The following is an 18,262-nucleotide window of genomic DNA, read 5'->3' on the forward strand; positions in this document are numbered from 1 at the left end:
CTGCTAAGTGCTATTCTATAAGCCATATTAAAGTTAGGTGCGATTATAAATAGTGCTTAAGTCCTGGGGGTTGCGCGCAAATGTAGTCATGTCCATGTCCAACGAAAATTGATGCAAATGTCTCCCCACCTATATTTACATGTGGAACCCTCTTAGTCTATAAATACTGTGTAACCATACCAACCACATCCACAATCTGCCCGAACCACCCATGACCCCCTTCCCATTTACCCAGGATCATCCAGTCTTCTTTCAAAGCCATCTGGTTTCTCTCACCTGCTAACCACATTCCCATGTTTGTTTATGCTTCCTCCTCTCCAGGCCTGTTTGCCCGGTGAGGATATCATATCACATCATAAGTTCCTGGGCCTCACGATTTATGGCCTTTGCCCCTTTGACTCTACTCCAGGGTGCATAACTGTGTTTATTATCTACATATACCCAACTGTTGCAATGCCCTTGACTGCCAATGCCCCTACCATGTCCAACCTCCTTTTGGTTGCAAGCGAGAAGATGTAGGCATAGTTCTTACAGAATTGTACAACTTCAAATTAGTGCCAATTAATTACAATAATTGATTGTTAGCACTCAATTATTGGTAGCTAATGGCTTGCTAAGGGACCCTTTTACAAAGGCAAGTTAGGCTCTACGGTGTACAGCACATGCCCTAAACAAGACACAGATAGGCTAACGTGCCCCCTGGTGGTCATTTTAGATTTGACGCACGCCCATAATGCCTGGATGATTTATTTCCTCCCATGCGTGTCGTTTTCCGGAGGTGATTGGCAGTTGGTGCATTGCCGACTGGTCATAGCGCGTGTAGCACGTGAGCCCCTTACCGCTAGATCAATGGGTGGCATTAGGGCTCAGGCCGTGTCTTGGATGCGCACTGGTTTCAGTTTTACCCCATGCCCTTTAAAGCCTTTTTTTACAGATGCGGTGAACATTGGGCCCAGCATACGCTCAATACACACGCCTACACTACCGCAGACCACTTTTTACCGCAGCTTAGTAAATGGACCCCAAATTTAGTTGAGCATGCAACACCCAATCATGTGCAAATTTAAAATATAGGCATCCTTTATCGAATCCAGGGGATAAGCCATAGCTTGCCACATAGCTTGAAGGTGGGCATAACATGGGTGGAACCTAGGCTGACTAATATCATTTACTAGTAAAAAAGGCCCGTTTCTCACACAAACAAAACGGCGCTAGCAAGGTTTTCCTCGGAGTTCCAGCTTGGCCTCCTCCCTCCCCCTCTCATGTGAATTCCAGGCCCTCCTCCCTCTCCTCTGAGTTCGAGCCCTCCCTCTCCTCCGAGATCAAAGCCCACCCCTCTTCTCTCCCTCCCCCCCTCTCCTCCTTTAGACACGAGTTCCAGGCATAACATGGGTAGAACCTAGGCTGACTATTATCGTTTATGTGCTCAGATCCCACTCTCAGTGTGCAGCCGCAGTTGTCCCCAGGCTACAGGAAAGTGGCTTTGGAAGGAAAACCCATCTGCTGCTTTCAGTGTGTCCTCTGTCCCCTGGAGGAGATTTCCAATCAGATCCGCCGTAAGTGAATGTGTAAACTACCAAAGCATAGCCTTAGCAAATCTCACCGAGAAAGGACTCCTTAGTCTAGCCAGCTTCTAGTTACCTGGATCAAGTTAAGGATATCTATCAGTTGTCAGTCATACAGGGGTCCCTTTTACTAAGGTGCAGTGAAAATGGCTTGTGCTGTTGTAGGCGCGTGTATTCGATGCGCGCAGGTCCATTTTTTCAACGTGCCTGCAAAAAGGGCCTTTTGGGGGGGGGGGGGCTGAAAATGGATGTACGGAAAATAAAAATTGATGAGCATCCATTTTGGGCCTGAGACCTTACCGCCACCCATTGACCTTAGCGGTCTCACGCATTAACCTGGCGGTAATTGTCAGCATGCATACACTGCCGGTTAGCGCCACACAGAAAATAAAAAATTTTTTCTGCCGTTTGTGAAAAATGGAAGTACCGCCTGGGGCTCGCTGTAGCTGGGCGGTAGTTCCAAATTGTTGCACGTTGGATGTGCGTAGACGCCTACGCTCCTAGTAAAATGGCTCCATAGTCTTGACCATCCCTACTGCTGTAGCTCTGGACATCTTCCTTCCTTGCCCTTTGCATTAGTCACTGTGCTTAAGGATATCTCCCAGCTGCAAGTAGTACAAACGTGATCACTCGCTGGAAATTGCTCCTTCTATGGGAGAGAATTTTCAAGCCATTTACCTAGGTAAATAGCAATTTATTCAGGCTAATTGACTGGCTGCAATTTGCCCTCACCTAGGTGAACTAAAAATGCATGTAGGCTTCCATAGGTCGCATACACGTGGGCAGAGTCTAGGTAGGCTGCTATAATTTTATGTGCATTTTTTTGTAGTAATCTAGGTCTGTAGTAGGAGTCTACTTTCTGTTAAAGACTAGGCTCTAAGTAGTTGCCTTATTGGGGCCTAAATAGGTCTATATCTCTGTCTATTACCTGTGAGGTGTTTTCAGGGGCATGTGTAGATCAGGATTGAAAAACAGCATGCAAATATTCACGGCACTAGTATACAACGTACCATGTCAACACAATATATGTGTGTGTGTGAGTGTGTGTGTGTGTATATATGTATAATATATATATATTATATATGTATATATATATATATATATATATACACACTAGTAAAAAGGCCGTTTCTTAACGCAATGAAACGGGTGCTAGCAATGTAATGAGTTCCTGCCATTAATGTTTCCACGGTGTATTCTGAATATAATTGTTGTTTACATGTGTAAGATTTCTTATATACAATATTTTTTGTGTAAACTGTGTTACAATGTGGTAACGTTTTCCTTGTTCAGGCCCTTCAATCAGTTTAACAATCACATCAGAAGAGCTCCTTACTCGTGAGAATGCAACATACAGTTGCCATGTGAGAGACTGAGAGTGAAGTGGTTTTACAGACAGTGTAAGAGAGAGAGATACACAGAGTGAGTGTGTGTGTGTGTGTGTGTGTGTGTGTGAGTGACAAGTGATTAAATGTTTGTCTTTCCTTCCGTTCTGTGCACTTGCCTCCACTGATGTTCGTACCTCCCTGTATATGATTGTTTATTAGAGATTCAATTCACTCCACTTCCCTCCTCCAAGTTCCTTTCTGTCGATTGAGTTCTTCGTTGACAGTGAGAGCCAATGAAATGCTGAACTACAGACTTACGAACCCTACACTGCCACAGTGCCACGGAGTCAGCTTCAGAATGTTGGCGGTGCTTTTTATTATATAGGATATATACACATAGCTCTGGACATCTATCTATGTGTGTGTGTGTGTGTATGTGTGTATATATATATAGTAATATACTATGCCATACTTTGTATAATTATTTGAATATTTTAGTGCTGTAATTGTCTTTTGCTCATGTTTGATTTATTCTTACTCTACACTGCCTTGAGTGAATTCCTTCAAAAAGGCGATAAATAAATCCTAATAATAAATAATCCAAATAAAAAATAAATGTGTACATATAGTATGTATGTGTGTGTATATGTATATATTAGGTACGGGAAACCAATGCTAAACATAAACATTCAAACAACAGCATGTTTGTCTGGTCATGAGCCCTTGAGCCCAAGGCCGAGGCCTAGCGTAAAATCTGGACGAGACCAAACAGGCCCTACGCGCAACTCCAGCCACCAAGCCCTGCACACTCAGGACAAACAACTCAGCACCACCAGAATACCCAGAAACACACACACAGAATCAATGAACAACGAGGAGAGAAGCAAAACTGCAACATATACACAAAGTGCCCTAGAACAAGCAGGCTTCAGCTGAGCAATCAACGAATGCTAAAGCAAAGGTTGTAGGGAAAGGTAAGGTTAAGCTACAGACGTCAGCTCAAATTCTGACAGGCCAATGCGAGGCGAGTTCCAGCCATTCCCCCCTGCCTGTAGCAGAATTGTAACACAGCACCACTTATACAAAGATACGGGCGAATGGCCTCAGCGGCAACTCATTTCACATAAACTGACTCAGGTTAAGACTCACTAGCGTCTTCAACTGGCTAATGTACCCCCCTTTATTACTTTTACAAACTCTTTTTTTTTTTACTTCTTTTATGAATTTACACAGTTTCATAGTTTTCAAACCCTTCATTGCTTCAGCAGTTTTCAAGTCCCTCTCATCAGGGGCGTATCTGCGTGGGGCCACAGGGGCCTGGGCCCCCGCAGATTTTGCCCAAGACCCCCCCCCCCCCCCACCGCTGTCAACCCTCCCCACTGCCGTTGCTTACTTTTGCTGGCGGGGAACCCCAACCCCCACCAGCCGAGGTCCGCTTCCACCTGCCAGTGCCGCTGCCCTAAATCCAGACTCCGAACTGGATTCATTCAACAGCTATACAGCACGGGCCGGCCACAGAAGACGAAGAACTTTACAGACCTCGGGTCGGCTGGCGGGGGTTGGGGTCCCCCGCCAGCAAAGGTAAGCAACGGCAGCGGGGGAGGGTTGGCAGCAGGGGGGTGGGGGGGGGCAGAGGGTCGTCAGTGGCGGGGGGGGGGATTCTGGCAGCGGTGGCGGTAGGGGGTCTGGCAATGGCGGGGGGGCCTAAAATGTGCCCCCTCCCTCTGGCTCTCCCTACCGCAAGAGTCCAGATACACCCCTGCCTCTCATGTTTACACTTCTTCCCATGTGTCCATGTTTTACAGTAGTTTTTTTTTTCCATCTGCAAACAGGGCTGATAGAGGAATGAAAGAATTACAAAGCTCAATAGGCTTTTTACTAATGTCCTTTTTCAGATTCAATTGACTGTTGGAAGTGCTCATCAGATAAATGGCAAATGTAAAGCAAGACCAGTGTGTCCAAAAGTCGGTAGTCTTCCTCTCCTACGAAGAACCACTGGGGGCCACTTTGGCAGGAGCCAGCATGAATTTTCTCTCTCTTTCCTGTTGCCTCTTTGGGACTCTTCATCTGCCTATAGGAACACACCCATCGTCAAAGCCAATAACCGTGGTCTCAGCTACTTACTGCTACTGGCTCTTACATTATGCTTTTCTCTGCTCACTGGGCTTTCATTGGTTACCCCAGCCCGGAGAAATGTCTCCTCAGACAGGCTGCCTTTGGCATTACTTTTGCTCTTTGCATTTCTGCGTGTTGGCCAAAACCATCATAGTGGTCATTGCCTTCAATGCCACCAACCCCAACAGTAACTTCAGGAGATGGGTGGGACCCCAACTGTCCTATGTGGTCATCGGTGCTTGTACCTTGTTTCAGGTTCTTGGTGTGTCTCCTGGTTAATTCTCTCCCCTCCTTTCTCAGAGTATAACACCAGTGCTCATCCTGGAATGATAATACTTGAATGTAACGAAGGGTCTCCCATGCTTTTTGGTGTATTGCTGGGTTATCTTGGGTTTCTGGCCACCTTCAGTTTCATAGTGGCCTTTCTAGCTAGAAAACTTCCTGATAGCTTCAATGAAGCAAAATGTATCACCTTCAGCATGTTGGCATTCCTCAGCGTGTGGATGTCATTTATCCCAGCCTACCTCAGCACCCAAGGCAAGTACATGGTTGCCATGGAGATCTTTGCCATCTTGTCTCTAGTTGTGCCTTAATGTCTTGTATTTTCTTCCCTAAATGTTACATCATCCTAGTGAAGCCTGAGTTTAACACTGTTAGGCACCTGATGGGGAAGGGCACAGGTCTTGGCAAACAACATGATTAAAATTAATATAGGCACATGACCTGTCTTGACTTTTTGGTATTTGTGATCATCACTTCTTAATTACTATATTGGATGTGCTGTCACTGTGTTATATGTCTAATAAAATTACAAATTCTGAATATAACAATAATTTTAAAGTTGGTTTGAGATTTATATTACATCAGTTGTCTCAGCAGCACTACAGCTGTACAAGTGATACAACGACTGTTCCAATGACACAATTGCAGCTCAGCTTTAATACTGAATGCCGATGTTTGAGAAAACTTGGTTCAATTATTGATCTTGACCTGCTCCTCGTGCATCACTGGACTGAGGATACCAAAGTGGGTCCTTGGATCTTAGGTGGCGGGGAGGGGGATTAGAACAGTCTCAGCCCTTGTGTGATCATAATACATGTGAGCAATTCTATAACTGCATTCCTGTACATATGCATGCTTAAAATGCAAGGTTAACCAGAGCAAGGGGTGTGCACATTGACAGGACAGGGTCATTTCTCCCACGCATTCACTCAATTTATAGAATACAGCCAGTGCGAGAGGTTGTGAACATGGGAGGGACATGGACAGGAGAGGGGCGTGCCACACCATATATGAACTCAACTTATAAATTAGTCATGCATGGGGTGTGTATGTGGGTGGGGCATGGGCAGGACAGGGGCATGTCTCCCACATATATGCTCAAATTATAGAATAAACCAGAGCAAGGGGGTTTGAACATGGGCAGGGCATGGGCAGGAGAGGGGAGTGTCTCCCACATATGCACTCAACTTATAGAATACAACCCTGGGTAAGGACGCGTTAAGGCCATTTCTTACTGCACTTTAGTCAAGGGCCCCTGTCTATAGGCATTTACATCAAATCTATGAGTGATATAAGTGATCAGACCTAAAATATGAGCACAATCTGCTACACTAGTATTCAATAAAGAAAATCAGATGCCTACTTTTATTGATAGAATAGGCTGTAATAGATGGGGTTATTTTATAGAACACTCCACAAAACCCTTATTGAAAAATCTTTAAAAAAAAACGTACATAGTGGTTTAAACACATCGTGTTGCTACTATTTAAATATACAAAAAATGAAGAATGGAGGAAAAAATGCCTCTGTAGTACTTTCTCTTGCTTCAATGAATACAGTAACCAGCAGAACCTCAGTTAATCATTAGCCGAAACAATCCTCCATCATCTCCAATTTCTTTCTGCTATATCATTTCCTTCTTTATTTCTTCAAATATATTTTTAATTTTTTATAAAACGGCCACTCTATGGATAGCTAAATTAGCTTAGTACACTTATCTTCTAAGCCTGGTGGGGTCTCGTTTTGGCCATAACTTTTCTTGGCTTTCTCAAGGGAATAAATGTGTCCAACATCATTCACAATGACACAGCCTTCATCTTAGCTGGCATCTCATCTGTAAGATTAAAAAAAAAATCCAAATTAAATCATGGCAACATAGGCATCTGATGCCTTTCAATATTCATTGGAATACTTCACACTTTCAATAATATATATCAACTAGTAATAAGGCCCGTTTCTGACACAAATGAAACGGGCGCTAGCAAGGTTTTTCTCAGAGTGTATATGTTTGAGAGAGAGTGTGTGTGAGAGATGGCGTGTGTGTCATAGAGAGAATGAGAGACAGCGTGTGTGTGCTTGTGTGAGACAGTGTGTGAGAGACAGAGTGTCTGTGTGTGTGAGACTGTGTGTGTGACAGAGAGATAGAGTATGATAGACAGGGAGTGTGTCCGAGAGAGTGTATGTGAGAGACAGTATGTAAGTATGAGCCACCCCCCTCTCGCAGAGCACCCTTCCCCACCCCCACCTCTCTGGTCTCAGGACCCCCTCCCCACCTCCCTCTCCCCCGCCTCCAGCCATCCGTGTGCAGGGACCCTCCTCTCCCCCTGCCTCCCCTGCAGCTACCCATGTCCAGCGACCCTCCCCTCCCCCCGGTGCATCAAACCCCCTCGCCACCCGCAGCTGCCAGTGTTAACGGTGTCTGGCTGCTGTTGCTTCCCCTGTTGAGCAGCAGCGGCCACTACAAAAATAAAAGAAGCAATAAATATTTTAAAACTCAGCCCAAATCATTCACAAATGCCAGTCTTACAACGCAGCCTCTGCAGCAGCTCCTCCTCTCGCCTGTCATGTCACTGCGCTCCTCCAGGGTCTTACTACAGGGGCAGTGACGTGGCGGTGAGAGGAGGAGTCTTTTGGAAATCTTAGCATATACAGTAGATTTAATAAAAGAGGATACAGTAACTAAGGGAGAGGAGTAATTATAATGTAGAATATAAATGTCTTAAATAATTAAATTATAAAATTGGACCGGATCTTCTGGGATTGGAATTACATCATTCGTTGGGTACAAAGCACTTGGAGAAAATTTGTTTTCTCAATTTTCCGATTAATTAAAGAAAGAGTTATTAACACAATTCTCTGCTCCAGGAGACAGGGTCCCCAGGCACAGATCAACCCTATAAAGAGGGCCTTTTAACTTAACAGTCAGAGCACGGGGAAGATTTCGTTGGGGTGTCTGAAGTCAAAACACAATGATGCAGACCTCACACAGATTTCAATTCTCAGGAAATATCTCTCCACCCCTCAGTCAGGATGGTCCATTTCAGAATTGTTCGCTATATATAGAGTATTGGGGAAAAGTTTTATCTAGACTTTGTTTCTCATCTGCAGGAAAGATGTTCCTCCAAGTTTTTGGATGCCTCCTGTTAAAGGGAGTTGTACCTTCCTCCCTCTGTCAGAAAGTGATACTCTGCTTACTCATGTACTGCCTGATGCCAGTGGCTGTTTTTCAGATGTTGAAACCAGGATGTCAACTCCCTGGATCAGAGCTGACTGGATATTTGAGAGCTGGTGATGTTCTGATCGGTGGGATCTTCCAAGCTCACTCTGATAAGGTCTACCCTGAGACCTCATTCAGGATGAAACCTTCGCTGATTATCTGTCAAATGTAAGATTTTTTAAATAAATTATTTTCTATGTGATTGCCTGCCTTTTCATTCTCTATCAGCTCGTGCCATCAGAGACACTCCAACTGTGTGCATCCTTATGAATTGAGGTTGAAGGGGGGCAGACTCAGGGGTAATGTCAGGAAGTATTTTTTCATGGAAAGGGTGGTGGATACGTGGAATGCCCTCCCGCGGGAGGTGGTGGAGATGAAACCGGTAATGAAATTCAAACATGCGTGGGAAAAACACAAAGGAATCCTGTTTAGAAGGAATGGATCTACGGAATCTTAGCAAGAGATTGGGTGGCGACGTCGGTATTTGGAGAGTAAAACCAATGCTGGGTGGACTTCTACGGTCTGCGCCCTGATCGTGGCTGAATAGATATGGATGGACTTGAGTGCAAATTTTAAGGGGCTTCGATGTTAGCTTCAGAAGTTTTAGTACAAGAACAGTGCTGGGCAGACTTTTACGGTCTGTGCCCCGAGAAAGGCAGGGACAAATCAAACTCGGGTATAAAGTATCACATACATGTAAAATGAGTTATCTTGTTGGGCAGTCTGGATGGACCATACAGGTCTTTATCTGCCGTCATTTACTATGTTATTATGTTACTATTTAAATAGGAAACCCAAAGGGCTTTACAGTTATCGTTTCTACAGCCAATTCTGGAGCACACAACGATTGTAAGTGTCCCTCTAAAGTTCATTTGGAAAACTGAAGCTGTCACACAGCATCTGCACAAATGCATATTCTAGTGCTTCCAAATTGAGCCTACTCAGTTAAGCATTTCGCTTTTCATACTCAGTAGCTGCATAATGACAGTGGAAGGAAAAGCTCAATTTGTGTTTTGCATGTTAAGAGACATCAGCACAGCCATTCTTATGTGATATCACCACATCTTAAGATTTTTCTTTCACAGTGAGTATGATTTTTAGCTAAAAGATGTATACATGAGCTAGAGGTAACAGATCAGCCCTGATTTGTTTCACTGGAATGACAGTATAAATCTAGTTACTAATGTGGCATTAATTGAATAAGATGATTAATGGAATGTTTATCGTCTTTTTTTAGGTTGAATTTCCAGCGTTATCAGTGGTTGCAGAGTATGGTTTTTGCCATTGAGGAGATTAACAAGGACCCGGATCTGTTACCAAACATCACCCTAGGATTCTGGATTTACGACTCATGTATTGAGCAGCGGCGGAGCCTAGAGGGGACCCTATGGATAGTATCAGGGAGAGGGGTGCCCATTCTGAACTACTGGTGCCAAAGCAAGCAGATACTTGCTGCTTTTGTTGGTGAATCTGGTTCAACACGCTCCATTGTGATGGCAAGGTTACTTGGTCTGTACCGCTATACTCAAGTAGGTATTTTTTTTAGGGTTCATGCCCAGGTCTGGAGCCTCCTCCCACCCTTTCCCCAAACTGCAATATTTTTCCCTTCCGATCCCCCTTCCCACCCTCCAAAATGCAACATCCTCCCATCTGATCCCAGCTTTTACTCACAAACTGCAACACCCCTTCTGATCCCCTTCCCACCCCAACCTGCAATATCCTCCCCTTCAAACCCCTCCCACCCCCTGAACTGCTACATCACTCCTTCCCATCATGATCCCCATTCCCTGCCCCCCCCCCTAAAGAAGATAAGGGCAGATCTGAGATTGGAGAATAATGAATCACAAACCAAAAAAACCATACTCAGCCTCCACCTGTGGAAGACAGATGTAAAATGTACAGCATGAAAATAGCCAGCCTTCAAAATGCCATATTTAACGGAACATTTTGGAGGCTATTTTCATGCTGTGCATTCTATAGCTGTTTTCCACAGCCAGAGGCCGAGTATGGTTTTTAAAAATTTTTGATTATTTTCCAATCTTCTTATTCTGCAGCTGACAGACCCCTGAGGAAGGCTTTGCAGTTGAAACACGACCCATGTTGGGTCAAAATTGTCTATGCATTTGGTGTCGTTTGCCTACACATTCTATGTATCTTGGAGAATAAAGGTTTTTTTTTTACTATTTGGAAACATTGGACTTCTGGATTGATCCTTGGTTGTCTTTTTAGAAGTACATTGGTTGGTGTCTTCTACCCCTTCCCTTCCTCTCAAACTATAATGAGCCAGAATTGTAACTTCTTTTTCAATAAGACCTTTGCTCTATAAATACTGCTATAAAGTTATAAAAATTTCTTAACAGGTCAGCTATTTGTCCACAAGCCCTGTCTTGAGTGACCGTATTCAGTTTCCATCCTTCTTGCGGACTGTCCCCAGTGATGACTTCCAGTCACAGGCACTGGCCCAGTTAGTGATACATTTTGGCTGGACCTGGGTTGGACTCCTGGCTCAGGACAATGACTATGGTCAGCAGGGAATGCAGTTGGTAAGGCAGGAGATTGTCAAGGCTGGGGCTTGTGTGGCTTTCTCTGAGACTGTTTCTACTACACCGTCCAACATGAATGCAGTCCGCATTGTCCAAGTGATCAAAAACTCCACAGTAAATGCCATCATCGTCTTCTCCTCCATCACTGCCTTTGTACCCGTCATGGATGAAGTGGTGAGGCAGAATGTGATTGGAAAGATCTGGATAGCCAGTGAGGGCTGGTCTATAGCTTTTATGCTTCATCAGGACCAGTACTTGGAGGTTTTCGCTGGTACCATTGGGGTTGCAATCCACAACAGAGAAATGCCAGGTTTGAAAAAGTTTCTTGGTAGCCTCCATCCTTCAAAACTTCCAGGGGACATTTTTATTAGGAAGTTCTGGGAAGAAGCGTTTAGCTGCAAGTGGCCAGAGCAGGAAGTAAACTTGACTTGGTGGGACAACAGAATGAAACTGTGCTCAGGGATCGAGGAGCCGGGCAGTCTCCAGAACCTTTACAGGTTTGATTTTGACTGGGGCACATACAATGTTTACAATGCAGTTTATACAATTGCTCAGGCTTTAAACGATCTGAGCTCCTGCCAACATGGGAGAGGACCCTTTCTGAATGGAACCTGTACCAAAATTAATGATTTCAAACCCTGGCAGGTAAGAACCTTGGCTAAGCTGTGGTAGATTGTAGAGTAGATACTAGAAGAGGTATACACAAACACACTGGTCCAAATTTTCAACAAAAGTAGACTTACGCTTCTGAAGTGCTACTATGTGCATAACACAATCTACAAGTTTAGTCATCATTACTTAAGAACATAAGAATAGCCATATTGGAACAGACTGATGATCCATTTAGCCCAGTATCCTACTTCCAACAGTGGCCAATCCAGATCACAAAGTACATGACAGAATTCCAAAGAGTAGCAAGATTCCATGTTTCATTTCTATCTCAATAGCAAGCTATAGACTTTTCTTCCAGGAACTTGCCCAAACCTTTTATAAACATAGATCCAGAGTTTAACTATTTGTCGAGTGAAAACAAATGTCCTCCTATTTGTTTTAAAAGTATTACCATGTAACTTCATTGAGTGTCCCCTAGTCTTTGAACTTTTTGAAAGAATAAGCAAATGATTCATATTTACCTACCTGTTCTACGCCGATTTTATAACGCTGGCATAAGGAAGTCTAAAACTGCAGAACTTGCGTATGGGAAGGAAGAGTAGTCTGGGCATGTTTGGGGCAGGACTTGGGAGGAGCCAAAATAAGGACAACTAACTCTAATTTCAGAAGTAGGAGGATGCCTTTTTCCAAAAAGATGGACGTTGCCATTTAGACCTACTCCCCCGGATGAGTAAGTGTTAGAAAAGTTTGATGAGTGCTTCACTGGGGGGAAGGGGGGTTGGGGGGGAATTAAAAGAAGAGACTCCCTCAATCTCCCAGTGGTTGATGACTCCTCTGAATGCTAACCTGGTCATGGATACTGGGTCCTGTGACAGCTGTGGGAAATATGGACATTTATGGTACTAAAATGGCTGACAAACTATTGACCAGTCTAAATGGAAATCTATGTGGCCAGTTTATAACATAGATATTCCCTTGCTGCCACATTGCACTCCTGGTCTCTGTTTTTGCCCCATTAAAATGTTAGATATTCCAGTTTGTAAAATGGATGTTCATGCTTGATGTGATCAATGCATGGACATCCATTTCTCCTGTATTTTAGCTCTACCGTCAGCAGATATATTCTAAAATAGAAGTGCCACTGGTGATGTACCAACTTTGACATCTCTGTTCTAAAATGGTGCTCCACGTGTTCAATGTTATGTCTTATTCAATGTAAATCCAACTCGTAGTGGAATAAGATTTTCAAAATTCTGCAGCATTTTTTTCTAATATTAGGCACAGAGAGAGCATTATGTGGGTGGCAATGGATAATAACAAAGCATAGAGATACCTTGCAAGAATTCCACAATGAGATCTTTTAATAAAGCTGATCGTACCTAAGTAAGCTGGACCTCCATGATGCATACATGCAGGAACCCCCACAAAACTGTGCCGTTTTGTGGAGGTTCCTGTTTTGGTTTTTTGGTTAAATTCTAGTTTTGGCCATTTTTGTTATTTAATTTGTATGGTCATTCACTTGTTCCTCATTTGAGAAAAATGTTTTTTTTTTTTAATCATCTGATTTTCTCCTGGTCAAGTTTTTGCAGTTGATTCTTTTCCCCTTTTTTCTTATTTTGGGGACCTATGATAATATCTCACTTCCATCTATGATAGCGGATTATGTTAATACTTATAGTATTCATGCCTAGCGGAAGTATTGAGGTCCTGTTTGTTTAAAACTAATTGAGACATTTCCTGGTTGAAATTGAGAAGACACAGGTGGATGAGACGCAAAAAATTTATATTCAAACTCTTTAGGATAGTTTGTCACTTTAGAGAATAGGAAATTTCCCTTTGTTAGTCCCTGAAGGAGACTGAGAAACAATTCATGTAAATCTCCAACCTGTCCTTCTCCTGTAGCTTTTTCACTATGTTAAGCATGTCCATTTTCAAAATAAAATGGGTGAAGAGGTGTATTTTGATCGTAATGGGGAACCTCCGGCACTGTATGACATTGTAAACTGGCACTCAAGTCCTGAAGGCACCATCAAGCATGAGAAGGTGGGAGGCTACAGCTCCTTGGCCCCTCCAGGGCAGACCCTCATGATCAATTCCAGTGCTATCCTGTGGCCTGGGGCCACCAGAAAGGTAAATCTGAATTAATTTGTTTTAATATCAATGCTTGAACAGGTACTGTGGTCAGGACACAGAATGGGAATCATGCAGTAAACTGCCTTAATGCTTCAACATCAACTTGCATTAATAGTAATTTTTAGCATGTGTGAATGGATAAACATATGTGATGAAACATCCATGGCAATGTTTTAAAAAAAAGTGTGAATGGCATGGAGTAGGGTGGGGGGAAGCATCCAACCTGTTACTATATATCACCATGCACTAACATAATGGTTTCTACCACAGAAACATTTAACTAGTGTAGTTAAGTTTCCTGTTTAGGAGCACACATTAATGACTGAACTCCACTGGCTACCAATCAGAGAAAGCATACAGTTTAAACTGGGTATCACCTCCTTCAAAACACTCAACGGGGAAGCTCCAGAGTACATGTCAAACTTTGTACCTCTGTTATGAAACCCCTCTTCAAGACATAATACTCTCAACTCAGTCAGTCAGTCTCAAATCTCCGATGGATAAGAACCTAAGGTCAACCAAACACCTAAATCTATCCATCCCATACCAACTAGCCAATCTAAGGAATCAAGTCCCTGAATCCCTGAGATTTCAAAAGCTCCTAAAAACCTTCTTATTTTGTAAAGCAGGTCTTTCTAACACCTGTTTAAATACCTCAAGAGCATTATTGTACAGGAAGTGAGCCTTTTTCAACTGAAGGAAAGCTCTGGAATGAGGGGGGCATACGATGAAGTTAAGAGGGAATAGGCTTGGGAATAAGCTAAGAAAGTATTATTTCACAGAAAGGGTGGTGGAGGTGTGGAATAGCCTCTTGGTGGAGGCTGTGGAGTTGAGGACTGTGTCAGAATTTAAAAAGGCAGGTTTAATACAAAAAAATGCAGGGTCATGCACTTGGGTCACAAAATTCCGAGGGAATGGTACAGTATAGGGGGTATAGTGCTTCAGTGTGTGAAAAAAGAGCGGGACTTGGGGGTGATTGTGTCTGACGACCTTAAAGCTTTCAAACAGGTAGAAAAAGCAAACGGCCAAAGCCAGAAGGATGCTTGGGTGCACAAAGAGAGGCATGACCAGCAGGAAAAAGGTGATAGTGCCGTTGTATAAGTCTCTGGTGAGGCCTCATTTGGAGTACTGCATGCAGTTCTGGAGACCACACCTACGGAAAGATATAAACAGGATGGAGTCAGTCCAGAGGGTGGCTACTAAATTAGTAAGCGGTCTTGAATGCAAAAATTATAGGGACAGGCTTATGAACCTCAACATGTATACGCTGAAAGAGATGAGGGAGACAGGAGACATGATAGAAACGTTTAAATATCTCAAAGGCATTTATGTACAGAAAGAGAGCCTTTTTCAAATGAAGGAGAGCTCTGGAATGAGGAGGCATACGACAAAGGTGAGAGGGAATAGGCTTAGAAGCAACCTGAGGAAGTATTATTTCACAGAAAGGGTGGTGGAAGTGTGGAATGGCCTCCCGGTGGAGGTGGTGGAGTCTAGGACAGTTCCAGAGTTTAAAAAGGCATGGGATAAGCATGTGGGATCACTTAGGAACAGGAAGAATTAGGGGTTAGAGAGGAAGGGCAGACTGGATGGGTCATATGGCCTTTATCTACCGTCATGTTTCTATGTTTCTTTAAGCATGTGGGATCGCTTAGGAAAAGGAAGAGTTAGGGGTTACAGAGGATGGGTGGACTGGATGGGCCATTTGGCCTTTATCTGATGTCATGTTTTTCTGTTTCTATGTTTCTGATCACATGAGCACCACAAAGGCTCTCTCTGGAAATCTGACACGTCATTAATTGCTCTCTCTCCCTCTAATTCCTGGATTGATTAGCCCAGCTTTCACCAATTGTGATCCGTCCTTGAACTGTAGAGGTATAGGTGGAATACAGGAACTGGAATAATAATAATAATTAATGTGTTGAGTAGACTCTATCCATCCCCTTCCCATGCCATGCCATTCCTTTCATTTAAATTCATTTCTGAAGTAATGGATTAATATGGTTTAATAGTGAATTATACAGAGCTGGCTGGTCAATTTATCAAAGGTAATTCTGGTCAGTGGTCTATAGTTTACTAGACTACTTTAAACTGAATATTCAGTGTAAACAGATGCAAGCTGAATATTTGGATAAAGTTAAATGGACAAAGTTGTCAGCTTTAACCTTATCCAGACAGGACTGATTGAAATATTGGCCTCTGTCTAGTTAAAAGAATCATGGTCAGCAGCCCTGTTCAATGAATCGGAATTAGACGGTTGCATTTTCTACAGAATGTAAAACTGACAGACAAGGTGTCATCACACAAAACTACTACTTGAGATTGAGCAAGAATGTGAGAAATATTTTTTCATTGAGTGATGCACACCTGGAAGGCTTCAGGCGCAGGTGGTAGGTGCCATAATTTGGCAGAATTCAAGGAAATGCCTGAGAGAAATGAATGGGGCTAAGGGGCAATTAGTGGAAAAGAGCAGATTACAAATCAGCAGACACAGTACACAAGTATAAGTGGGCAAACTAAATGGACTACAAGGTTCTTCTCTACTAACATTTTCTTTAATTCTCTTAGCAAGTGTGATAATGCTCTACTTGAAACCGTATTGGTGTATTGCTCTATTGACCTTATGTCAGCAGGAGCATCAAGGGAAGCCTTGTCTGCAGTTTAAAGTTTGTCAAGTTATTTTCCATAAAAACTATCTTAAGATATCCTTAAATTTTTATTTATTGAATTTTATGATAAGTAGTTACACACTGAGTAATGTAACCATAATGCAACAATGAACTACATATTTTATGCTCAGATCCCAATCTCTGTGTGCAGTCCAAGCTGTTCCCCTGGCTACAGGAAAGTGACAGTGGAAGGAAAACCTATCTGCTGCTTCCAGTGTACCCTGTGTCCCCCAGGGGAAATTTCCAATCAGCCTGGTAAGGAGATCAGAAGCATTTGTAAATAAGCAATAACTTACTTATAGCCATGGTAAGAAAAGAAAACAATGAATTATAGAAACCAATTTAGCTCTTGCCAATTTCATCTTTCAGATTCCACTCAGTGTTGGAAGTGTCCATCAGATCAATGGCCAAATTCCAGACAAGACGAATGTGTCCCAATGACCATAGAGTTCCTTTCCTATGAAGAACCATTAGGGGCTGCCCTGGGAGCAACCAGTATTTTATTCTCTCTGATAACTGTTTCCTCATTGGGACTCTTCATCTATTACAGGAATACATCTATTGTGAAAGCCAACAACTGCAATCTAAGTTACCTCTTGCTCCTGGCCCTCACTCTGTGTTTCTTGTGCTCACTTGTTTTCATTGGTTATCCCAGCCTGGAGAAATGCCTAATCAGACAAACTGCTTTTGGCATCAGTTTCTCCTTTTGTGTATCCTGTGTATTGGCAAAAACCATTATGGTGGTCATTGCATTCAACGCCAACAAACCAAACAGTGACTTCAGAAGATGGTTAGGGGCTCAATTGTCCTATGTAGTAATAAGTGTTTGTACTCTGATTCAGGTTCTTGTGTGTCTCTCTTGGCTATTTTCATTTCCTCCTTTCTCAGAGTATAATACTCGCATTCAACCTGGAAAGATAATAGTTGAATGTAATGAAGGGTCTCTTATTGCTTTTTGGTGTATGCTGGGTTATCTTGGGCTTCTGGCCATGATGAGTTTCATCGTAGCCTTCCTGGCCAGAAACCTTCCTGATAGTTTCAATGAGGCTAAATTTATCACCTTCAGTATGTTGGCATTCCTCAGTGTGTGGCTCTCATTTATCCCAGCCTATCTTAGCACCCAAGGCAAGTACATGGTTGCCATGGAGATCTTTGCCATCTTGTCTTCAAGCTTTGCCTTGCTTTCCTGTATCTTCTTCCCCAAATGTTACATCATCCTGCTAAGGCCTGACTTGAACACTAAGGAGTATCTAATGGGAAGAGGAAAAGCACTTAGACATATGTGAAAATATGGCACAACTGGTCATTAATGGGTTCATTTTCAAAATCATCTGTCTGTTATCTATAGCATTAGATGGCTAGACCTGCCATTTTAAAAATGTACTGCCACTCAGGGCTAAATATTGTCAGTATCTTCCACCAAGTGGCTAGACATAGCCATTCAAATTATTTGACTTTCTGGGAGATTGGGTGTGCGTGGAATCTGTATACGTATTGAATTTTGCAATATACATGCATTATTTTCAGGGACTAGTGCATTTATGGTATATTTTCATAAACTTTTGCAAAGTTTCAGAGAAAATACTGGGTCAATGTTCAGCCCATGACAATGTGTTTTTTTTTTTTTTAAACAATGACCACCACAGGCTGCATGTAGACTAAATATTCAGTGCAAGCATCTATATGGGAACTGGAATGGGATATCATTTTTCTGGCCACTTCCTGGATGTTAATCTGGTAGCAGTGATATTCAGCCCACTAGTCAGTTAGCTAACTGGGTAATGGGGCTGAATATTATTAT

General features: G+C 42.9%; 1 protein-coding gene and 1 pseudogene across 1 annotated transcript; both read left to right on the top strand.

Moving 5' to 3' along the window:
• The first annotated feature begins 4,822 nt into the window (after positions 1-4,822).
• On the top strand, positions 4,823-5,711 carry LOC115457003 (annotated as a pseudogene).
• A 2,776-nt stretch (positions 5,712-8,487) lies between these two features.
• On the top strand, positions 8,488-17,857 carry LOC115457004 (extracellular calcium-sensing receptor-like). The gene is made up of 6 exons (XM_030186430.1): positions 8,488-8,675; positions 9,745-10,036; positions 10,868-11,695; positions 13,565-13,792; positions 16,593-16,716; positions 16,831-17,857. The coding sequence occupies exons 1-6, from the start codon at positions 8,488-8,490 to the stop codon at positions 17,745-17,747; spliced, it is 2,577 nt and encodes an 858-aa protein (XP_030042290.1). The 3' UTR covers positions 17,748-17,857.
• The last annotated feature ends 405 nt before the right edge of the window (positions 17,858-18,262 follow it).

This window comes from Microcaecilia unicolor, chromosome 14 (assembly GCF_901765095.1).
Source record: "Microcaecilia unicolor chromosome 14, aMicUni1.1, whole genome shotgun sequence".
NCBI classification, from domain to species: Eukaryota; Metazoa; Chordata; class Amphibia; order Gymnophiona; family Siphonopidae; genus Microcaecilia; species Microcaecilia unicolor.

What these genes read in the sequence shown, in the direction of transcription:
- LOC115457004 (XM_030186430.1), top strand. Translation starts at nt 8,488, where the DNA reads ATGTACTGCCTGATGCCAGTGGCTGTTTTTCAGATGTTGAAACCAGGA. An exon ending in TCGCTGATTATCTGTCAAAT is followed by an intron (nt 8,676 to 9,744) that starts GTAAGATTTTTT and finishes GTCTTTTTTTAG; the next exon opens with GTTGAATTTCCAGCGTTATC. An exon ending in GTCTGTACCGCTATACTCAA is followed by an intron (nt 10,037 to 10,867) that starts GTAGGTATTTTT and finishes ATTTCTTAACAG; the next exon opens with GTCAGCTATTTGTCCACAAG.